Source organism: Hydra viridissima, unplaced genomic scaffold, assembly GCF_058129835.1.
Source record: "Hydra viridissima isolate aposymbiotic clone 2 unplaced genomic scaffold, HvirCarnegie_v1 scaffold_5, whole genome shotgun sequence".
Lineage (NCBI taxonomy): Eukaryota > Metazoa > Cnidaria > Hydrozoa > Anthoathecata > Hydridae > Hydra > Hydra viridissima.
The window spans coordinates 14,851,734-14,876,745 of record NW_028324304.1 but is presented as its reverse complement, the minus strand read 5'-3'; the positions used below and the strand labels follow the sequence as shown (position 1 = coordinate 14,876,745).

Below are 25,012 nucleotides of genomic sequence, written 5' to 3'. Positions count from 1 at the left end.
ACAAAAAAAACAAAACAAAAACAATTTCACGCGATAAACAGCGAATAGACTAACCTGAAGTTAGAAAGAATTTAAAGCAAATATTAAAAAATTAAAATAGGTTTTTAATGTTTAAAAATTCTACCAGATTTGCAAATATTTTATTCAACGTTTTAGTTTTAATTAACATTTTTTAACAGAAAACAATCGCATAAAGTAAGGTTTTTTTTTTCTTACAGATTTATGGGAGCGCTTCGCGAAGCTGCAGCCGTAATAACAGTTCGCAACAGAAAACGAAGAATTTATTACGATTACCTAAATCCAGCTAGTAAGCGCGGTAGTATGATGGCACTGAAGAACTGATATCTTGTGCGTGATTAGAAGAAAATCTCAAGAAACCTTTGTGGACTTTATGAACTTTCTTTTGTCAAAAGACAAAGATTTAGATATAGCGCATTTTGCCATTATAGTTCACACTTCAGAGAGACATGTGTTTAAGTTACCTTGCGCAGTAAATTAGTAACAAAATGCTAAAAAAGTGAAATAGGTAGACAAGAAGTTTATTAATTGAAAAAAAACTTCACTTTTTATTGGCTTTCATAGCCAAAGGGGAATGTTGAGCCGGAGCATTTTCAACGGACAGAAAAGTTTTTCTGATTACAAGTTGAAAATATTAACGAGAATAAAAATTAGATGATTGACATCACCAATGATAAATTACTTCAATACAACTACGTAAATTGTCATAGATTTTTTAAAAAACTTCAAACAGCTAGAAAAGCACCATTCGCCAAGTAAAATATTCACTAAATACAATACAAATAATATTACTAAATTCAAAAAAGACATTTAGAATAACACGACTATGTAAATATATCACGAATATGTAAAATTAAAAAAAAAAAAAAGACAACTGCTCATTTCACTTTTTCAATTGTAAAACCACTTGTGTCAGAATATCAATGAATTTATGTACGTCAACAAAACTGTTATAAAGAGGGGTGGGCGCAACACGCATAACATTTGGCTGACGAAAGTCACACTAAGAAAAAAAGCATAAAAATATTGTGGCTTATTTTTATAAATCTGTATATTTATTGTGTTAATAGCATAAATAGAGAACGTTTATTATTAAAAAATAAACCATAAACTTAAGTATGCAAAAAAAAAATCAAAAAAAAAAAAACAAAACAAAAAAAACAACAGTAATTTAGAAAAATAGCAAATGAAGAGAACTACATACCACAACACCTCTTTTTTTAATTTCTGTGAAAATTTCTACACCATTACTTGAGAATATTAACGAAAGTTGGCATCCTCGTGACTTCACGTCTTCTGGTGTAATAACTGTAATAAATACTCCCAGGTGATTGTAACTGTTGCTAAAGCCTGGGCTAAAATTGCACTTAATTAAGTACTCCAAATAGCCTAAAATATTAAAATGTTGCATAAAAATAATTTTGAATCATTCTCTAAACTAAATGTTAAAAAAAACAACTTATATTTTAATAAAACTCATGAAAAATAAGGATGTGTAACCAAAACTGCATTAAGAGACTTGATAGTCATGAATTGACAGCTGACGTTTCTTTTTTTGCATCATTTGATAATAACATTAATTTATACATAACTACGTAACTTTGTTAACAGCTCTATTTTGAAGAAAATATTCAACTGAATAAACAAATGAAAAAAAAGTCAATTTTTTTAAAAGAATACTATCAAAATGTATTTAAAATTTTGTTAATATCAAATTATAAATTTCATTCTGCCAGATAAATATTACAGATAAAAATGTGTAAAACGTAAATTTCCCAAGTCAAAACACCAACAAAGAGTTAGTGAACTTCAAAGTCACATCTCAATTTGAAAAAACAAAAAAAAAAAAAAAAAAATGAACGAAAGGTTTTTTCTATCAATTTTTTGTAAGATCTAAGCATATGAATATACAAGCAGACATTTAATTGCAACATCTAAATATTATGAGCCTACATGTATAATGAGCCTACAGGTAAGTGAAAGATAAATAATAGTCAAATACCTGTCAATAGCCTCTGTTTTTTAATAATCTTTTCCATTCCAACTTTCTGAAATATCTTTAACATAAAGAACAAATTACCTAAAACGTGTGACAGCAGGTGTGTATGAGTGGGTGGCTTAATTCTCAACACTGAGGTAATTATACCTAGTCAGAATCTGAGATCAGCTGAAAGAGCATTCTTTTTTGGCACTTCCCACTTCATACACGTGTTACTAAATAATCAGTTCTTATTTTTTAATAAAGAAATTAAAATGTTTAGTGTTAAAACAAATAATTAACTCTTTTTAATCTCCAAAAAACATTTTACCTCTAAAGAAGAAAGAAGTGAGACAACTGCCCAAACACATGGGTTTGAGAGTACAAAGCCTCGCGCTCCAGGTATCAAGGGTAAATTATCTGAAAAAGAAAATAGTTTTACTTATTAGGACAGCATTTTACACTCAAAACTCTCACCTAATGTATAATCATAAATTATTGTTTAAAACAAGATATATTTTATTAACTAGGCTCTTGTTAACCTGCCCCTCTTTTATTCTAATATTATTATTTTTTTAATGCACAGTAAAAAATTCAAACTATTCTAAATTCAAAACTAAACTAAATAATTTTACTGTTATCCATTTGAAAACGCTCCTTGAATTCTACACCCCACCAACCAGAATATCTACAAAACATAAAGAGAACTATATTGTGTAAACCTTGATAGCACAAAAAACAGATCTATCATTTGAAACTTAGCAAACTAATGTTATTTCTATAAAAATGACAAAACAATCCTTTTTTCTTATTTTTACAGCACACCTCCTCTAATAAAAATTCAATTTTACTAATTTTGATAATTTTTATAATACTGGAAACTGTGAAATATCTTTATAATAATATATCAGAAACTATTACACAATTTTCATTATTGTAAATGATAATAATTACAAACAAATGTTAGTATAAAGAATTTTACATTTAGAAATTGCATTTACTATTTTTATATTAGAAAAAAAACAGAAATATGAACTTAGAATTAGGTTTGATAGCAAGCTCTTGAAGCTTTTGAAATAAAACTGGTGTTTCATACAGAAATAGTAAAAAATACAGAAATAGTAACCTTCCAACTTTTTAAAATTTAAACTTTTGTTGAATAAAATTTAAATTTGTTATTGATCTCAAACATGTGCTGCAGTCTTATTTTAAACAGTATATATAATAAAAAATATATACATTTTTGTACATTTTTCAGCACTGATTTTGATTAGTGTTCTAGATATATCCAGTTGATTGCTTATGATTAAAAACACTTTTTTTAAAGTTGGCAAAAAAAAAAAACAAAAAAACTCTTATAAAATTAAAAAGAGAAAAAATTGTTTAACTTGGCAAAGCTGGTACAATAGTAATTGATTGACAGAAATAACAACAAAACAAAACAAAATGAATAAATAAAAACACTGTACAGATTTTTTTTTGTGACAGTAGAAATCAATTGACTATAAGTTTTTGTATTATAATGTATATCATGGTTTTCTATTTATGTCTAATTTTTCAACTAGTGTCAAAATGTCAGTTCTCCCTAAAAAACACAAGAATGGTGCAAGAGGAAAATCAGTCTTTTAATGAAAAATGGGAGGAAGATTACTTCATGATTCTAACCAAGGATAAAATGCTTTGCTTGTTGTGTGACCTCACAATTGCTACTTTGAAGAATGCTACTGCAAAGAGACACTATGAAGTCATTGATAACTTTTTGTGATACATGATACATTAAGAAATATTGTGATACAAGATGCTTTAAGAAATATAACATTAGTACGAGTACTATGCTCCAAATTTGCATATTTATTAGTGCGGCCCCCAAACAACATTTTTTAATGGTCATGCAGCCCCCAAGCTCAGAAAGGTTCCCCACCCCTGGTGTAGCATATAATACATAGAACACATTAGTTCAGCAAAATGTTAAAGCCAGTAGAGTTTCCCTGTAAACATTCTGCACTGTTAGATAAGAAAAAGAGAATTTATTTTTGGACAGAAAAATTCTATTTCAATATACTTTGATCAGATTGTAAACAGTATGCACGCAGACCACCAAGCAAATAATTTGACCCACATTACATTAAAAAAACAGTAGAATTTAATAACAGAAGCCTCATGATGGTGTGGGATATTTCTCATCATCTGGTATTGGTCCTATTCATTTTATAACAGGCATTATGACAGCTGATATTAATATCAACATAATTGAAGAAATGAAAACTTCGATATGCTGAGGATAACATGATGTTGCTTTGGAAATTTCATCAAAATAACAGTCCAAAGCATATGGCTTCTAAAATAAACAGACAGCTCCAACATAATGATATAAAACAACAAGATTAGCCATCACAATTTCTAAATTCAAAACCAATAAAAGTTTATGGAAAATTGCAAAAGATGAAGTACTAACGAAAGAGATTTATGGGAGGTTTTATTAACAGTATAAATGACAGCATGAAAGGCTTAGTTCTGTTTTTAAAAGATTACAGAAGAAACCTTTTTTTTTTTTTAAAAAAATTCACTGTTTAAAAAAAAAGTTTGTTGTATGTATTTTATAATTGATTTTAATAATAATAGATTATAATTGAAACCATTTTGAATGAACTTTTATAATGACATGTTAAAGTCAATACTTTCATTCATTTTACATCAACTGTTACTACTAATATTGGTTGGTAAGAGAACAATCCATCATAACCATGTTAATCTTTCTTTTTGATCTTCATTTAAAAACAAATTTTCTTTAAATTGGACTATTGAAAACATGGTCTGCTAAAACTATTTAATGAGAGATACAAAAGAAAATTTTTTTTGATAAATTTTAAATGTGTTAAATTTAAAAACACTTTGTGTACAAAGTTGATCTAAAATTTGGGACAAAAGCCTTGAGTATGTAGGTGGTAGGCATCTTTATTCAGTTGATTAGGAAGAACTGAAGATGTTTGTTAAATTTGCATAAATATTTGAGAGATTGTATAGAGGGGTTAGGTGATACTTTTATCTGACATTTTTTAAATGACATTTTTAAAACAGGAAAATTAAAAGAGCGCAATGAATGCCATTGAAACTGAAAAAAATTAAAAAAACACCAAAATCAACAGAAACAATCTTTTTCAATCATATTGTAATATGTATATTCTCAATCATAAAAAGCAGAATATGGCAAAAGAAAAGTCTGACAACATTCACATTTTTTTTAATCCTAGTGAAACTAATACAATATGGTTCAATTTTGTCATGTGACATATTATACAATAAACCCTCCAAAAGTGAAATGAATTAGGTAGTTCAATTTTGCCTTTCACATTTTATAGATACCTTGATAACAGGCCATTACATAATAGATTTTTTTGACAAGGATCAAAAGGGCACCCTTCATATAGTTGTTAAACTTTTTAAATAATGTGTTTCAAAACTTTATTCATTGCGGTAAAACTTCATGTCACAATAATAAATTTAAAATCTATTGTTTTTCAATTAATAAAAATAATTGTTAGCTGAGCAAATGAAGATTGCAATTTAAAAAAGATTACATTATAAATGAAGCTAACAATATCAGATATTTACAGCTATTTCCTTGGTTTGCAAAACCAGCTGATACTAAAGAATAATAAGATACAATAATAAAATATTATATAAAATAATAATAGGCTATTGAAAATATACATGAAAACTGCAAACTAAAGACATCTTTTCTTTATTGTTATTACAAAAGACAGTCAATCAGTCATTAAACATTCGATAAATACAACAAAAGGAAACCTTTTCAAATCTTTGTCATAAGCATATCTTTCATGAACAAAGAGACCACCAAGGCCCCCAGGACCAGCATTCATATACTGAAGTTCAAGAAAACACAATAGAAAAATAAACCTCTGACAAAAACATAGTTAAAGGTTCTTCATAGAAAAAAAATATCGCAAGCATTTAAAACGTTTAAGCTCTAAAAAAATGTGAAAACAAGGAATAAACAATAAAACTATTTTTATAGAATAAACAACAACAATAGAATAATAATAATAATAATAATAACAAATTGTGCTATTTTTTGACATAATTAGCATCTTATGTACTTTCTATGAAGAAATACATTTTTACAACTTTACATGCAAGTAGTTCATAGTAAATTTTAACTTACAAAAGTTCATATTCTTAAACATTATTTTCAGAAAGCATTAAATAAGCTGACTACACACGTATTTATTCACAGAAACATTATGTTACTTTTATTGTAGCTTTCTTGATAATATTTTTTATATTTTGATTTATAAGTATTTAGCCTACAATAAATAAGTATGAGTATGTTGGTTTTTAGATTTAGACATTTTAAAAAATGGTTTTTTTACTTTATAAATGGTAAAATATGTTTTATTTTAAAAAGTATATAGCAGAATTGGTAAAAATGCAAATTGAAAAACGCAAGAGAAAAAATGCTGCAAAAACATAACTTTGGGTTTTTGCTCAGATTCTTATTTTTAAGAATCTGAGCAAAGATTTAAGAATTTGAGAAAAGATTCCATGAGTAAACTGTGAATAAAAAAACACATGGGATCATAATTGGAATTTGCTCCCATGGAAACCCAAGGATTATGGCTTATCCATTGGAAAATAATGAAAAAAACCTCATGGAGTTTCAATTGATGTTAAAACACTGAGTTTTTTTTAATGGTTTTCCCAATGAAATTTTCTGTAAAGACATTTAAAGGAAAATCAAGGGTTAAAAATGCCTCTCAAAAAGATGATAGACTGTAGAGTTGTTTAGCTATTTATTAAGTTAATAAATTATCAAGTTATTTATTCTCACTCTCATAAGTTCTTGTACATAGATAAGAACAAAACCAAATGAGAGCCATTACACCGATTATCAGGATCAGCAGTTTTTGTTTGTGTTTCTTACAGTGTTTGTAAAAGATTGCATGAATGGACTTATAATGAAATTAACAAGTATTTTGATAACTTAACTGAAAGCTCCGATGGACTTATACAAAGATACAACCAATTAAAGTCTGGTTGGTTTGACATTACATGTTTCTAAAGCTTAATGGACCCTACTTATAGGATACAATCTGTCTTCACATCTAAATACAGATATAATTGCTATGTAAAGTCTATGATATTTGTTTTGCATACTTGCCAACTAAAAACACATTTTATACAATCATTAGAGGGTTGTTTCTTTAGACAATTGAAAATGAAGTGGAAAAAAACTTTTTTAAAGTGGAAGCAGCAAAACACACAACAACAAAAAATAGCCAAAAGTTCAGTTGTAGTGATTTTCAAAACATGACCATGCTAGTCCTATACCAGGTTTTAAAGCAACTGGATTTTACCCACTGAATTGAAGTCATGCTCTGAAAAAATTAACTAATTGCAACAAATGCTATGAGACTGCAAAACAGTTAATTAGAAATGATGAAAGAAGTGTACTTAAGCATTTTAAAAAAATCATCCCATTCCTTCAGAAAGTTGGATGATTGGAGAAACATTTTTCAAGAAGATAATGACCCAAAGTAACTCCTCAAAACTTTGCATGAACTTTGTGAATTAGAAAATAATAAAATAGTTGAAAGAATGATTCAATAACCCCAATCACCTGATCTTTCCCATATAGACCTTTTATGGGATGACAGAAATGTCTAAAAATTAATGCCCAAAAACAAGAAAGATATATGGCAAAAATCTTTATATATATCTATATTAGGGTTATGACTTTTTAACTTTTTGTGAAATGATTAATTTCCTGTATCATATATTGATGAACTTTTTCTCAAAGATAATGAAAAGGGATTTTACTCTGCTTTAGCTTTTTAAAAAGTCACACACAACACTACATTTCTAAAATGGTATATAAAAAATAATTGCAAGCAGTATAATTATTGCTTTCTGCATCCTTCTAGAATTTTCTTGAGCCTCCTAGAACTTTAAGCAATTTTCTGAAATGCACTGGATGTTTTTAGAAATCTCTGCAACTTTCTAGCACTTTATGGAGTCTTCTAGAAGTTTATGAAAATTAGCAAGATTTATAGTATATAAGCTGTCTGATCAATGCTAATAAAAATCATTAGCATTTTATCAGAAATTTATCTAAGTATTTTTTTCATTCGGAATATCATGTAAGAAAAGTGTTTCCACTACTGAAAGAAATAAGATGTTTAAGACGAAGAATCTCATACAATTTCATGAGTCACATAGGAAAAGGAGAACTGTTCCAATTGAAGAAAAATTATTGGAAAATAACAAAAGGATACCACTCAAGGTCCAAGTTGTTGGTTGCTATCTGTTCCTGGGGGAAACCATCAAAGGTAGACACAAATGCATAAAAAAATTGAGAAAGAAGTAAAAAGCTTATCACAAAAGAAATTAAATATTCCGAATTCATTAATTCAAATTGTATAAGCAAAGCTGGATCAAATGCTGAAGACCAATAATAAATGTGTAAAACAAGGAAAATATGTTCTCAAAAGCATAACAGTATGCTTTTAATAATGGTATTTGCTCTTCCATTCTCTATAAATTCAATTTATGAAAGAGTATACAGATGATTGTAGCAGACACTACAAATGTACAATGCAGATGATTATCAGAAACTGTGTAGCAATTTGCAGGTCCAAGAGAAAGCTCTGTGAAAACTATTTGAAAATGTTTTGGTCAGGAACCATTGAAACTGGAAATATCCAGAAAAAATAAGTGCACAGAACCGGCAATCAAGGATCTTCTATAACTTTTCGATGTCTGTAAAAATAAAGAGTACCTTTAGCTTAGATTTGTTTTGTCTAACAAAACATAAGAACTGTATACTATGCTTTAATTGGAGTTAATGCTTCACATTCTATTTTGATTTATGCAGTAGCTTTTTGTTTTTGTAGAAATGATATTTAAGGTTGTAATGTTACACTCATTTGTATTTTAGTGTGTTATGTTGTAACAATAAACTGTTAATTCCTTAAAAACTATATAAGTACTCTTCATTTAAAAAAATTAGAATTGAAAAATTTCAATCATAAAACTGTTTAATTCATTATCCACATGTGTATATAGTCAAATCAAATTTTTGGCTTGTGTGTAAACTTTTTCAACAAAGAAGTCAAATTAATGTCTTTTTCATGAGTTTTGAACAAATATTCATCAATCTATGACCCAAGAACATGAGGTCACAAAAAAGGCAAATCTATATCTATATCTATATATCTATGTTTAGTCTATGTCTATGTCTATGTCCATGTCTATATCTATATCTATATTTATATCTATATTTATATTTATATCTATATTTATATTTATATTTATATTTATATTTATATTTATATCTATATTTATATTTATATCTATGACTATATTTATATCTGTATCTACATTTACATAAATATAAATATATCCCATTAGAAAATATGGTTTTCATACTCAAACAATTTCTTTTCATTTAAACTACAACCAAATATCTCACACTCAAAACTCACACAGAAATTTACCCCTCTGATGAAAACTTGCATGCAACCGGACTATCCACTGTAGGAGCATTTATGATGTGCATGGCAGAAATGGATAACAATTCCTGAATATGTTAGCATCAAAATTATATATGTTAAACAATAAGACCATCCAACTTCTCTTTATTATTTGGACATTAAAGATTGCTTCAAATGATGGTGATGATTGTGATGATTACAAAGACAACTAAATATTACTTTCTACCTTGTATGTACACCAAGCAGCAAAATCAACATTCCAAGTGTGAAGCTTTAGTTCTACATTTCCAACAGCATGTGCTAAATCAAAGCCAACTTTACACCCCTATAAGTGTTCAATAACTGTTAAAAATCTCAAAAAAAATATCAATAAAAAACACACACACAACAAAAAGACCCTTTTTTAAAGGTTTTTTGAATTTTTAAATTCAACATTGCTGTTTGCCGCACTTTATGTTTTAAAATGTTACATTGAATAAACAATTTTAAAAAATTTTAAAATTAATTGCTTATTTGATGGATACTCTCAAGTAATCTTATAGGAATTTGTCAGTGCATTTAAATTAGATTTCAAGTAAGAAATCTAATTTAAATGTTCTGACAAACTCCTATAAGAATCTTTTCAAGTAATACAGTTGAAATTGTAAGGAATTCTCTTATAGAGTTATAAATTTATAGTTAAATTATAGAAATAATTTATACTCAGAATAAAACAGATTAAAACAGTATTCTAATTATTTAAGGAAAGTTTTTAATGATTTTTTACAAACTGGGAAACTGAGACAGAAGCAACGCAAAATTTTACCTTGCGATGTCCAGCCTCTGTTATTGCTTGGATATCAAAAAATTGCCCTGTTTTATACTGCACTCCTAAAAATAACAAATAGAATAGTAATAATAACTAAAAATATAATTTTTAAATTTAAACAAAACATAACAAGTGGAATTATTGTTAAGCATGATAATTGGAACTAATACTAAAAATGACTAATTGAACTATCATTTGTAATCAATCATTTATGCTTAAAAAAAAAAATCATAAGTGTAGTTTAGCTTCAAAAAATTACCAAAGTTGAGAACCTAAGAAGTTTTAACAAAGTAAAGGCATAATTGTTATTAATTTGAGTATATCTTTAAAGATTTGTTTAGCATTTTTACTATGTTAACTTGTTATTTTTTAAAGTATAATGCTATACTTTTTTCTTTTTTCTTCTTTTAAAAAATGAGTGTAATTCTTAGCACTTATTTTGCACAATAATTTTCTTCTTTGAGAATATTACACTTTGAATTTAAAATTTTTTTTTTTTGGTTTGATTTACAGTTCGGAATAAATCTAGAAAGAAAACATCTCTAGCTAACAAAACTATTTACAACTTTTTAAAAAAATAGTAACAAACATATGAGTAAGAACTCAAACCATATTTTAGTTTAAACACTTTTTAATATTTTAGCTAACAAGATTTTTTGTGTTTCCCTCAAATTTGATTTTTTTATAAAACTCAAACTCAGTTATGATAAAAATTTATATATAATATAAAAATCAAAAAAAAGAAAAATGATAATAAACAAAGTTTTCGTACCTGAAAACAAAATTAGTGCAATGGTATCACCTTGTTCATGAATCAATTGAAGTATATCCTCTGTTCGTAACACGTGTTCACCCTAAACAAGTCAAATGATTCAAAGTTCCTTCTGATTTCTTTTAAACCTCTGTAACAATAGTGCTTTTTTGTAAGAAATTTCAATTAAATGAAGAATAAAAAGTTTTACTTATTGTTTAATAAAATAGTAAACTTGAATCAAAGTTTGTTGTAATATAAAACACAAATATACATTATTTTAGTCAGGCATTTAATTGGAACAGCTATTAACTTAGTTAAGCACTATAATCTATTTTGGAAATTTTCTTTTTTTTTTTTTTTTTTTTTTTTTTTTTAAATGATTTCATTTATTCAGAAAGTAATGAAATAATTCAACAAACAATAAAACGCTTCAATAAAATACTTCAAAGAAATACTTCAATACTCTTACTAAAGATCAATTTCATCACTTCTCAAAAATTATATATATATACAGAAACATATATATATATATATATAACATTTGTATATAACTTCATCACTTTATATCTTAAATAAGTAAATACAGAAAAAAACACATACTACATTTTAGTCACTGTGTATTAAGCCCTCCAATCAAGATAGTAGACAATATCAGTTAAGGAATGAATTTAGATTTTCTTAAACAGGACAATTGGCCAAAATTGGGTGCTGGTTCGCACTCTCAAATAACTAAAGATATTCATAATTGGTGAAGCCAGCTTTCTAACACTTTTTTGGAACTCTTTGAATGTGTGATAAAACTAGAATTAACTAAAACTGAAAATGATGAAAACATTAAAAATCTGAAGACAGAAATAAGTAAAGTAGCTGAGTCGAGCAAGTCTATCAGTGACTGGTCGCTTATTGTCAAACAGGGTAAACAAAAAAAGAAGTCTACAGAGCAGCTGATGGTAACAAATGTAACTATTAATAAGTTAGATGAAAGAAAAAGAAGAGCAAAAAATGTCATCATTAATGGAGTAGCTGAATCAAATAAAGAAAGCATAGAAATGAAATCAAAAGAAGACGAGTCAAAAGTAAATGAAATTTATAAGATCATAAATCAAGAGAATGTAAAACCAAAATTTGTTAGACGGCTGAGATCTAAAACTAATAAACCAGGTCCAATTCTTGTTGAATTAGCTGAGGATATTCTTCCCAACACAATATTAGCATCAGCTAAAAAATTGAGAAGTAATGTCGCACATAAAGATATTTATATTAGTCCAGATTTGACTGAGACTCAGAGACTCCAAGACTTTAACCTCAGAACTGAAAGAAATAAAATGAATCAAGCAAGACCAGAATATGACCCCTTTTGGTATGGCATCCGTGGCAATAAGATCATTAAATTCAAAAAGAAACCAGATCAATAATTTTATACACAATTCAGTGTCAGATTGCAATGAAATTAAAAGTCTGTCATGTTTATACTTCAATGCTACCTCTCTTGATAACAAGCTAAATGAGTTCAAAGTGGTAATTGAACAATACAAACCAAATGTAATTTCTGTGACTGAGACATGGTTTAAAAGTGATTCAGTTGTAAACATTGAAGGTTACCATCTGTATAGAAAAGACAGATCAGAAGGACGAAAAGGCGGAAGTATTTGTTTATATATAGACTACTCATTAGACTCCTATGAACTAAATGATGCCGTTCTAAATCCCTGTAAACTAGAGCAAATATGGGCAGTTGTTTATTTTGATAATGACAAGTATTTACTAGGATGTATCTACAGGCCAAATGATTTTTTGGATATGGCAGAGTTTGATGTGGTTTATGGCCTAGCACGCAAATATATAGACAAAAATAAGTTCAAATACTTACTTATCATGGGCGACTTCAATTTCCCATCAATCAACTGGTCAAATGGCTGTGTTGATGCAATTTCAAATGAGAATGGAATAGAATATAAATTTACAGATATTTTAAATGATAATTTTCTTTATCAGCATATTAACATACCAATTTTCCAGCTGTCAGATGAACAACTTGGGAATACCTTAGATTTAATCTTTACAACTCAATCAGCAAGTGTTAACAAAGTAGATTCAAAATTTGTTCTGGGAAACATAACAAGGGGCCATCTAATAATATGTTTCAGTTCCATCTTGTCTGATAAAGCAATCCGTGACAATAAAATTAAGCAAAGATTTATGTTTGCTAATTCCAATTTTGAACGATACAATGCTTCAGTAACAAAAATGTACAATATATATTTGATGAACTGATTTTTTATACTGAGGTGGCATGTAACCATTTCACTCCAATTAAAAAGACATTAAACTCTTTAAAAATTAGACCAGCATGGGTTAATGCTAAATTAAAGTTTCTTATCAGAAGCAAACAAAATTTAAGATATAAAAACTGCTCATGTAAATGGAATGACCCTGTTTTGAAATCTAAATACAAATTGATTTGCAAAAATGTCGCAGATGAGATTAAGAAAGTGAGACAAAACTTTGAGCTTAATCTGGTAAAAAGAGCCACCAAGAATCCAAAGCTTCTCTACAGCTACATCAACAATCAACTAGCAGTCAAAGATACTATAAAAGCATTAAAGGGAGCAAATGGTTAAACCACTCAAAATTCAAAAGATATTGCTGATATCTTAAACAAAAATTTTCAAGCTGCATTTGTGAAAGAAGATGATGGTCCACTGCCTTCTTTTGATTTAAGAACTACTGAAACATTCATTATGACAATTGAAGATTTTACATATGAAGATGTCTATCTAAGATTAAAAAACTTAAAAGATAACAAATCAAGTGGTGTTGATAATTTACATTCAGCTATTTAAAGAATTGTGCATCAGCCTTTGCCATTCCACTTACGTATATTTTTAAAGAATCGTTTAAAACCAGCAAACTGCCTGTGTAATTTAGATCAGCAAATATTGTTCCTTTGTACAAAAAAGGTGAAAAACCTTAACGGGAAACTACCAACCGGTATCACTCACCTCAATTGCATGTAAAATAATGGAAGGTATAATAAGATGTAAACTTGAAACTTTTCTACATAAGTTCAAACTAATAAGCAAGCAACAGCACGGTTTTGTTAAAAGTAAATCATGCTTAACGAATCTACTTGAAACACTTGATTTATTTCAACCGCCTTAGAGAATGGTAAACCTGTTGATGTTATTTTTTTGGATTTTGCCAGGGCATTTGACACAGTACCACATAAAAGATTGTTGCTTAAACTTACAGCTTATGGAATATCTGGTCTGACAATACAATGGATTGAAGCATTCTTAAAAGAAAGAAAACAAAGATTTGTGATAGGCGAAAATGTACCCTCTTGGGCAGAAATTACCAGTGGTGTGCCACAAGGGTCAGTAATTGGACCACTCTTATTTGTACTATTTATAAACGATTTGCCTGATATTTTAAAAAATCTAACAAAGCTTTATGCTGACGACACCAAAATTATGAATGAAATGCTTTCCAGTGCATCAACTCTTTCTTTGCAATGAGTTGTCCATTCAGCTTTTAAGTGGACTCAAGACTGGCTTGTGAAATTTAACATTTCAAAATGTATGGTCATGCATTTTGGTTGAAATAACAAAAAATCACACTTTTATATCAATGAACAAAAGTTAAACATAACAGAATCTGAAATTGATCTTGGAGTAATCTTCTCAAGCAACCTGAAATGGAAAAATCATGTAATAAAATGTGCAGGTAAAACCAACCAAATGTTGGGTCAGATTAAAAAATGCTTCATTTGCTTAGATATTAGACTGCTGAGAATTCTTTATGTTTCTTTTGTGCGACCACTGTTACAGTTTGCAGTACAAGTTTGGTCACCTATTCGAAAGGGAGAAATTGAATTATTAGAGAGAGTTCAACATCGTGTAACTCGATTAATACCATCACTTAAAAAAATCAACTATGAGTATTGTCTAAAAGCTCTTGACTTGACTACCTTGACAAAAAGAAGACAACAAAGAGATACGGTTCAACTTTGTAAATTCTTCAACGGTTTTAACGATTTGGAAACAATAAAAAAAATTAGTATTCAAAAAACTTAAACAAGAGGTCACAGCTTTAAATGTCAAAGAAATCACTAAGCAAGCATATCGTGAAAACTTTTTATTTAATAGATTGGTCAATTTATGGAATAGCTTGCTTAAAGCACAATCAGTTAACAGTTTTAAAGCAGGTCTTGATTGCTGGATGATCAGCAATTAAGCAAATCAACTGTCATAGTGTGTTGATACCACACTCACTGACTCACACCAGTTACAGCATTTACTAATACTAATACTAATGAGCTCAATAGTACTTATTCTTGTCCTTTTACAAATTTCTCCACTCTGCATGAAGTTTCTCTAATTTAGTAATATAATGCTTTAAGCATTTAAAGCAGCTGATTATAAAAAAACAGAAATTTAGTGTCATGCTTGCTATAAATACAAATAAAACAGCACCATTTGTTATTTTGAGAAAAATAATCAACAGATCTTTCACATGTTTAGAAGAAATCCAACCAAAAAAAAGAAGTATATCTTGTATGGTAAATCTTGCTGAATATCTTAGATTTAACTTCAAAGTATGCAAATAGTAGAACAAAGTGGCCAAAACTTGACAATTGGAGGGAAATTTCCAACTTGTTATCTGGTGAGCTGGACCTGTGAGCTTTGAATGAAAATTTTATCTTTAGCTCTACTTCTTATGGGGGAGGTGGAAGCCATTATTTTACTATTTTGTTTTAATCTGAAAAAAATTAAAAATTTAAATTACAACGATTATTGGTTTTGGAAACTAAATGTTAAAATAACAAAGGAAAAGAAGTAAAACAAAGTTCTCCTTAAATCTAAATTATATAATCATGATTAGCCTGTTATGTTCAGTTAACAGCATGGTATAATCATGCTATATCATCATAATGTAATCACGATGAGCCTATTATAGCTCGGTTTGACTAGAAGTAGCAATAAATGCATGTGGAATATAAATTAGTTACAATAATATTGCCTTTCCTTTGAGATATGTATCATAAGAAATTAATGCTACTCAACCCAAAAAAATGTTTTTTGGAACTTTAGGCACCCAGCACAGATTAAAATGTTCCTATTATGCTCAAATTTTAGCTAACATAAAATCGACAAAGACTGATCAATTTTCTCGATGAGAACCCCACAATATATATTGGGGTTACCCTAATATATATATTAGGGTAACTCTAGTGATAGGGGGAGAAAATTATTATACAAACACTGTAATAATATGCAAATTTTCAGCCATTTTGAGCAATATTTAGATTTGGTTGCTCAAGACTTTTGAAGTTTGCAGCTTTTTAAGTACTTATAATTGATTTTTAATTTCACTTTTAAATACAACATTAACTTGGGATATTTTACTTTGTAAGTTTTGTTAAGAGTTTTAACTAAATGTTAACATAATATACAATACAACTGTTAATAATATGATCTAGTAAGAAGTAAATGCATTGCAGAATGTACTTGGAATCAGTTCTGTAATCTTTGAACAGTGAACTTTGAATAGTCCTTAATCTGTATTCATTTGAACAAGCAATCATTTCTTAGCTGATTTGAATTTTTCTCTGTGTTGCTGAACAACATTCAGTAAGTAGTGTCTCTGTTCTTCATTTTTAGTCAATATTTCAATTTATTGGCTTATAAATGCAACACCACGTTCAGCACAATCATAAGTGACTCGTAATCCTTTAATTCTGATTGAGGCCTTTTTTGTATGCAATCATGTAAAATCAACCCCTAATCATTTAAAAATAACCAATGACTTTGATGTTACAAAATCTTCAATTGACTTCAAATGGATATCAACAACATTTCCATATTGTTTTTGGACCTCCTCAGATTTTGACAAAACTTAGTGGGTTTGTTAATATCAATGAAAAGCAATTCCTGAAAATTTCAGCATAAAATCTTTTGTGGTTCATAAGGTATAGTTGTTTAAAATTTCTGATTTTTCCAAAAATAAAAACTTCAGTAGCAAAAACATGTTTTCTTCATATTTTGAAGCTCTATATTTTGAAAATTTACAAATTTTATCAATTCCTATATATTCGTTGTGCCGAAACTTATGGAAACCTTAGTTTCAAAACTTGTTTTTAAATAAATCTTTTTAGGTAGTAATAAAAAATAAATGGCAAGTGCATCACTAGATCTAACTCAATGTTCCATTGGAAAAGATTAAATTATAATTGTCATGAAGTAAAATTTACCAAAATCAAAAAAATTAAAGGTTTTGAGGAATTAACAAAAAAAGATCAAGAACTTGTACACTTACGGAGTAAAGTAAATCATATTCAAACTATTTGTAATCACCATGAAAAGGTCTACTTGGATAGATTTGAGACTTTGTATGATGGAAGCTTTTGTTGTGATCCATTCAACAAACACAAAGTCAAATGAAAAAATATTTAAAAAAAAATTTGACATATATAAATTATTATCTATTTAATTTTTTAAAAGCTAATGGGTTCTTTAATGTTTTATCATTGTGTTACCTTTTAGAATCTATCAGAGTAATCAGTTTGGATGTTGCGAAGGAGCTTGATTTAATACTTGGTCATAAACTTTGTACAGAATGACGAAAAATGCTGTATTTAAGAAATAACAAAAAAAATTATGGAAGCAATTCATGTCAACATAAAGATAATGATTTTAATGAGACTAACATTTTAAAAGAAAACTTTAATTAAAGCATTAACATCCTTGGTTGTTCACCTTTAAAACTAGTTGCTCATAAAGACAGGGTCAGCAATGCAAAAAGAAAAATGAACAAAATCCATACTGCAACCCAAAAGAAAATAGCAACTGTTTTGGGAGTTTCTCCAGATTTAATTACAGATGAACCAAAAACAAAAGAGCTGTGTTGCAAAAGTAAACAAGACTTGGATTCATTAATGGAATTTATTAAAGCAAAGTTTGATGTTTCTTCGAAATCAGAAAAACTTAAATTACTGACTTTGGTTCCTGAGAGTTGGAGCATTAACTATGCACAAAACTATTTTTCTGCTTCCCTTAGAATGATAAAAGCTGCAAGGAATTTGAAACAAATGTGTGGCATAATGGCAGAACCATCTAATAAAGAAGGAAGATCTACTAGCAATAAAGTAAAAAATCAAGTTTGTGAATTTTACCAATCAGATGAATACTCTCAAATGTGTCCAGGTATGAAACAGTATGTCTCAATCCAAGTTAATGGTAAAAGACAACATTTTCAAAAAAGACTTCTATTAGTTAATATAAAAAAACTTTATTTAGAGTTCATTAAAATTTCCGTTGACGTCAAGATTGGGTTTTCTAAGTTTTGTGAACTTAGACCTAAGTGGTGTATTCCTATTGGAGGTACTTCAGGTCTCCATTCAGTATGTGTTTGTGAGTACCACCAAAATGCAAAACTTTTAGCATTAAAAATACCAGATATTTTAGACTATAAAGACCTCTTGACATTTGTTGCATGTGACTTAACAAAACGAGATTGCATGCTGCACAGTTGCAATAACTGCCCAGATACCAACACACTTAAAGAGTATCTTAATGCTTTATTTGATAAACACAGCTTGGAAGAAATCACCTTTAATCAGCGGCAAAAAGCCAATAAAAAACATGATATAGTTACACTAACTCTTCCAGTGGATGATTTTATTGAAAACGCTTGTCAACAAATAGACCAATTAAGAGATCATCATTATATAGCCAAAAAACAAGAAGCATATTTGTAGCATCTAAAAATAACATTACCAAGTAATCATATTTTAGTATTACTAGACTTTGCTGAAAATTACAGTTTTTTAATTCAAGATGCAGTACAAGGTTTCTATTGGAACAACAGTCAAGCAACATTGCATCCTTTTGTTATTTACTATATGGAAGAAAATATGATAAAATGTAAAAGTGTTTGTATTATTTCAGATCATTTGCAACACAATACAAACTCAGTTCATTATTTCATTTATGAAGTAATAAAACATTTAAAAGAGTTGATGCCTTACTTTAACCAATGCATTTATTTTAGTGATGGTGCAGGTTCACAATATAAAAATCATAAAACCATATCAAACTTATGTCACCATGAACAAGATCATAAAGTATCTGCAGAATGGCATTTTTTTGCCACATCACATGGAAAGAGTGCTTGTGATGGCGTTGGGGGCTCTGTCAAAAGACTTGTAGCTAGGGCCAGTTTACAATCACTAACAGATCCTATCAATTCACCTGAAAAAATGTATGATTGGTGTAGAAAAAATATTAAAGGAATATATTTTCAATGCATTTCAAATGATGCAATTGTATTACATTGCATAAAGTTTAAATTAGAAGAACGTTACGCTACTTGTTCAACAATTCCAGGAACAAGAAACCACCATTGTTTTATACCACAATCATTAACTACTTTACAGGTGAGAAGGGTGTCATTTGATAATATGTATACTAATGTAAATGTTTCTAAAATGCATCATATGGTTCCACTTGCTTCTCTTTCACCAGGAGTTAATATAGCATGTGTTTATGATGCAAAATGGTTTTTAGGCAATATTGTGGAAATATCTGAAGAAAATTAAGATGTTCTTATCAAGTTCATGAAGCAGTCTATTTTGTTAAACACTTTTACTTGGCCACATAAAGAAGATATTTGCTGGGTACCAACAATGCATGTTTTATGCAAAATTTTATCTTTAAAAGTTCAATCAACAACTGGTAGATGCTATGAACTATCAACTCAAGAAAAAACTGAAATACTACATTTGTACAATAGCATAAGTAACATAATTAAATAACAATTTAGCAAAATTATTATAAATTAGATTTATTTGTTTTAAACATAGTTTTTAAGCAAACATTTATTTGAAAGATTCAATGTTTATTATGTACTGGTGATTGATTGTTTATTAGATAATATTTTTTTATTACATAATCAACTTGTGCATTGTGTTGACAAATCAACTAACTTATATAAGTTATTATATTAACTTGGTATAAGTTGTAATCTAAATTTGAACATGATAATCAAATAAGTCAAATTAATGTGGAGGGTGGAATAAGGAGTGTATTGGAAAAATATTATAAAATTTATGGTCATGGTAATAAATATTGGGTAAATTAGACTAGAAAGTCTTTTTTTTTCATTTTAACCTAATAGGCTACTTATAAGTTTTATATGAAGTCTTTTTATTGTCTGACATTTAAAACTAAATTTCACAGTTTTTGGTGGTGTGTTTGGTTCGTGGTGTGTTTGGGTATTATGGCACATCATACATCAGTTAGTGGTGTGTTTGGGTATTATGGCACATCATACATCAGAGATAAAACCAGACACACTGTGTAATGAAAAGTGTCCAATTACAAATTTTTTCTAAGTTCTAGGCAAAAATGTGCATGTTAAAAAGTAAATGCTTGGGATAGGGGGGTGGGGGTGGGGGGAAAGGGCAGATAAGAGCTAGGGCTATTTAAAAACTGAGTTTAATTCAAGCTTAATTAAAAACTTATTTCTTGTACTTATTGTGAAATACTTTTAAATTCATACATATTTTATATTAGAATATACAACACAAACTAAAGTACAACAATAACTTTATTTTTTATTGTTTTTAATGCATTTTGGGCAATTTTCATTGTTCTGATTTTGTGACTTCCCCATGAGTACCCACTACTTTTTTTTCTGAAATCACTGAAATAAAGTCTATTAAATTAGAAGAAAAAAAAATTATTAAAACCAGTGTTGGTCCTTGGTTACAGGTGGTTTGAAGTGGAGGCACATTTTCCTAAAATTTAACTGCAGCCATTTTTAGAAGTCTATAATTTTTTACTGATTTCTATCTTATCAGTAAATTTTAAAAAATTTGGAAGCCTACCATATGTAGAAACTAAAGAAATATGCCTTTTCACTTCTTAAATTGCAGATTTTGTATATTGACTCGTCAAAAATCAACTTTTTATATTTGCAAACAAGTTTTTAGCTTTTTTAGGTAGCCATTATGGAAAAAATGTGATATTTGAGAATTCAATGTCAAAGTTTTATTAAAGTAAGTCAAGAGTTGTAAACAATAAAAAAAACTAGAAGGTTTTCTGAAATTTTGTTTTTAAAATATAGAGCTTCAAAGTATGAAGAAAACATGTTTTTGCTACTGAAGTTTTTATTTTTGGAAAAATCAGAAATTTCAAACAACTGTACCTTATGAACCACAAAAGATTTTATGCTGAAATTTTAAAAACTATGTGAAACCCACTAAGTTTCATCAAAATCTGAGGGGGTCCATGTTGAAATCCTAAAATTTTGGTCCATTTGGCATGGAATGACCCATTCCTTTTGTTTCTGAGTTTTACTTTTTTATTCTTTTTTAACTTCTGATATTTGTTTACACATTTTTCAATTTTAGTTACTACATGCTGTTCCATTTTGGTTGGAGTTCTTGTTTTTGACCAAAAAACCATTACTTCTTTTGCTACATAAATAGCACTTCTATGTATTGTATCTTTATTTTGCCAGTGATGATGAAAAAATCTTGATAAAGTTTGTTTTATTAAAGGAAGTTTAGTTTCCTAATTTTATATCTAAAGTAGGACCAATCAACCACATAATGGACTCACTTCAAGTATGTTTTTTCATTTTAAAATTTATATTGTTTGCCATTTTCTAAAAAATAATAAAATAGAATTAAAGTGTAACTCATTTGACTGTTTAACATAACAATTAAAAAAATAGACAATTAAAATTTTACCTACAATTTGTTAACTGAAATACAAATCCTTCAGTAAGTCTGAATTGTATCAACAAAATGTACTATAAAACTTGTACCTGTTACATTAATGTTTTTAGAAGGTTAAAAAATACTTTTTTAAATCAAATTAGACAGTATAAAAATAAAAATTTCATACTATTTCATTTAAAGCACAAATAATAAAAATGAGTATAAACATTTATAACTAATATTCACTCAATTTGTATAGTGCTTGAGCAACCTTATATATATATATATATATATATATATATATATATATATATATATATATATATATATATATATATATATATATATATATATATATATATATATATATATATATATATATATAATAAGGATGGAGTGATTTCAGAATCCTAACTTTAACCCTAATATAGGATGAATCTAGAATCTCTGAAACTGTTAAGGATTTTTTTAAATCACAAAAAATCAAAGTTCTTGAATAGCCCTCAGTGAGCCCAGATCTCAATCATACTGAGCATCTTTGGGCGTACACTGACTGACAGTTAGTTGGTAGAAAACCAACTAACAAAGACCATTTATTGGCTTTGATAGAGAAATGTTGATATAACATTCTTTAGGATATCATAAATTTAGTTGATTTGATGCCTTGTCACTGTGGTGTTGTTTTGAAGGCAAATAGATATGCCACCCAAATCTGTCTTATTGAAATCTTAACTATATAAATTTTTATCAAACTTCAGTTGTTTCTAAACTTTTGCACAGGGTCCTTTTCAAAAAAAATCAAATTTTAACTAACCATTATAATTTATATTTTTTGTGATTTGCATTATGAATTTAATTAATATGAAGAACATTTGGTAAAAATCTAAGAAAATCATTAAAAAATGAATGTATATTATTCAGTGTTTTATCAATTAACTTAAAATTAATATTTAATAACTAGCATCAAAAATTCATTTACCTCCCTAGGTGATGCTTGTACCATTGATGTTTTTGGCTCGAACCCATGTGAACGAATTTGAGACTCAATTAAAACCTAAATTATAATTCTTATCATTTCAAAAAAGTACATTTTTAAGGAGGAAAAATGAATTAAAAAAGAAATACAACTGTACTTTGAAAAAAATGTTTTTAAATGTTTTTGAAAAAATAATTTTAATGCATGGTTTAAAATAAAGTAATGTCATGAAATTACTGCTATAGAGTGTTGAAAAGATATCATTTAATAGGAAAATTAAACTTAATTGGAAAAGCTAAAAACTAGTCATTGCTTTGAAATATAAATGCTATATAACATACACGATCTGATGGAAAACAGCCTTCTTCATACAAAATTTTATGTCTTGACAATGTTGGTCTGTAAAATGGAACCTAGAAAAAGATGAAGTTTAAACTGTAAATAATGCTATTTTTAAAAAATCAAATTTTAGGCTATTTGGTAATTAAAATTTAAAAGTAGGAGTAAAAGATACTCTGAAGTATAAAACGTTTAAAATTATAAATGTTTAAATATAAGGAATAAATGATTTTTATTTCATAGAGAAACCTGTCAATTTTCACAAACTATTTAAGAATTATATAACTAAACTCAATAATGACAGTACTTTTGGAAAGAAAAAATTTCAAACATTTTAAAAAGAAAAGTAAGAAACTTAATGTTCCCAAACTATTTTTTTAAAAATTGTTAGCTACCTATTGCTTCAATCTCATACCAACCAAAAAATTTTAAAAAATCTTTTATTCTTTATCATAATTTGAATACTTTACAAGTTTGGAAAAATTCTCACAAAATATTTTTGTCAATTATGATGTATTTATACCACATATTTACCATAAGCAAGTGTAAGTTTGTAGTTAAAGTCTCCATTGAAATGACTTCTATAGGTTTTGCACCAACCAACTCTGCTGTTTGGTCAATAACAAAGGCATCTATATGTTCCCAAGGTCTCTTCCCATAATGATGACCTTGAACACCACTAAATTGAAATATTTTAACAGAAAAAAATCAATCATATAATTCAGGTAATTGGATATTGGATATAGTAATCTCCAATTACCTGAATTATATGATTGATTTTTTTTAAGTTTGGATATTATCATTATAATTAAAGCAATATTCAATAATCATTAGTCAATTTATAGATACAGTTATGATTAGATAAATCTAAAGTTTTATGTAATATTTCCTAATATAGCAATATATAGCAAAAAGAAGTACATACTTTGATATGTAACTAAAAACCATAATCTTTAGATATAGGATTCAAGCAAAAAAGAGGAACAACTATCCAAATGTTCATAATTAGCCAAAAGCTATTGAGATAGAAGGAAAAGATTTGATGACTCCAATTTTGACAAAGTTTAAAATTGTGGTACAGATATAAGATTTTAAAGATAAATGTAGAACATAACATCAATAGAATTAAGATTAAAGTATTTATTGAGAAGGGAGAATAGTCTACTATATTTTCTGAGTGATGTGCAAGAATAAGATGTGCTAAGAGTTCAATGAGACCTAGAGTAAATTTAGATTGGTAAATGAATTTCAACATAAAAAAAAAATAAATATAGAAAATATTTTCTTATATAAAATACAACTAAAAGATATATTACCATTCTTGCCACTTTGTAATTTCTTCATCTACAATTCCTTTTAAACTTTTTGGACATAATCCTAGAGAATTTCCACAGAAGTATATGCATTCATCTTCTCCATTAACAAGGTTTAAGTCAACTAAGATTGAAAATTTTAGTCTGTTTAATTAATATCTTTTTAGGAAGTTTGGTATTCTTTTAAAACATATTAGACTTTGTAATTGGCTGATGATCCACTGAACATTAAGAAAGAGTTAAAAGAAACATTTTCTTTCAATTAAGATTTTAAAGACTCCAAAACACAATCTTAAAAACTTATACTTAAAATTTACCTTCGTGCAATGTTTTATTTTTAGGATAATGGAATTCACGCCTTATATATTTCAATTCGTCAATATTTTGAAGATACTCTGCAAACTGGCGTGTTTCAATCAGTAGACCGCTTTCTAGTGATAATTTTCGAAGATGTTCAAAAGGCAATAGATGATAATTCAGGGACATTCTCTGGGAAGCTGTTATATTAAAAATCTTAAAATAATAGTATTTTTACTGCCGTAATTGTAATCATTTTTTATATCGTGCAAGTTCAGATACGGACCTTTAA

At 27.9% G+C, this 25,012-nt stretch overlaps 3 protein-coding genes and 1 pseudogene across 10 annotated transcripts in view; 3 read left to right on the top strand and 1 right to left on the bottom strand.

Moving 5' to 3' along the window:
* LOC145189100 (polyunsaturated fatty acid 5-lipoxygenase-like) overlaps positions 1-899 on the top strand; it is a 6,368-nt gene extending 5,469 nt beyond the window's left edge. The window contains exon 15 of the mRNA XM_090086711.1: positions 219-899. Within this exon, the coding sequence (XP_089942837.1) occupies positions 219-342 (124 nt within the window). The 3' untranslated portion in view covers positions 343-899. The remainder of the gene's footprint in view (positions 1-218) is intronic.
* On the bottom strand, positions 669-25,012 carry LOC145189102 (kynureninase-like). Of its 6 annotated transcripts, none has more exons than XR_016452304.1 (15): positions 24,741-25,012; positions 24,427-24,547; positions 23,645-23,789; positions 23,113-23,184; positions 22,775-22,849; positions 11,088-11,169; positions 10,313-10,377; positions 9,734-9,832; positions 5,804-5,880; positions 5,609-5,641; positions 2,632-2,684; positions 2,328-2,416; positions 2,021-2,232; positions 1,223-1,407; positions 669-1,021 (listed from the first exon to the last, which is right to left on the bottom strand). XR_016452304.1 is itself a non-coding variant. In XM_090086718.1 (14 exons), exons 1-14 carry the CDS (start codon positions 24,907-24,909, stop codon positions 902-904), a joined length of 1,407 nt encoding a protein of 468 aa, XP_089942844.1. In that variant the 5' UTR covers positions 24,910-25,012; the 3' UTR covers positions 669-901. The 6 variants fall into 6 exon arrangements, 1 of the variants encoding a protein (XP_089942844.1); XR_016452302.1 differs by having other exon boundaries at positions 2,021-2,075; XR_016452303.1 differs by having other exon boundaries at positions 1,223-1,373; positions 2,021-2,075.
* The window catches only part of LOC145189440 (ralA-binding protein 1-like), a 138,052-nt gene continuing 124,694 nt past the window's right edge, over positions 11,655-25,012 (top strand). For 2 of the 3 annotated variants that reach the window (XM_090086714.1, XM_090086713.1), the window contains exon 1: positions 11,657-11,694. The gene's annotated coding sequence lies outside the window, so the exon portion shown is untranslated. Of the gene's footprint in view, positions 11,695-25,012 lie in introns of all 3 variants that reach the window. The other variant, XM_090086715.1, reaches the window with a different exon arrangement.
* On the top strand, positions 17,992-19,931 carry LOC149888865 (uncharacterized; annotated as a pseudogene).

Excerpts from the sequence above, each read along its gene's own strand:
- LOC145189102 (XM_090086718.1), bottom strand. The coding sequence starts at position 24,909 with ATGTCCCTGAATTATCATCTATTGCCTTTTGAACATCTTCGAAAATTA. Across the intron at positions 24,548-24,740 it reads AAATAAAACATTGCACGAAG|TTGACTTAAACCTTGTTAAT; the intron begins GTAAATTTTAAG and ends TTTCAATCTTAG. Across the intron at positions 23,185-23,644 it reads CAAACTTACACTTGCTTATG|GTTCCATTTTACAGACCAAC; the intron begins GTAAATATGTGG and ends ATCTTTTTCTAG.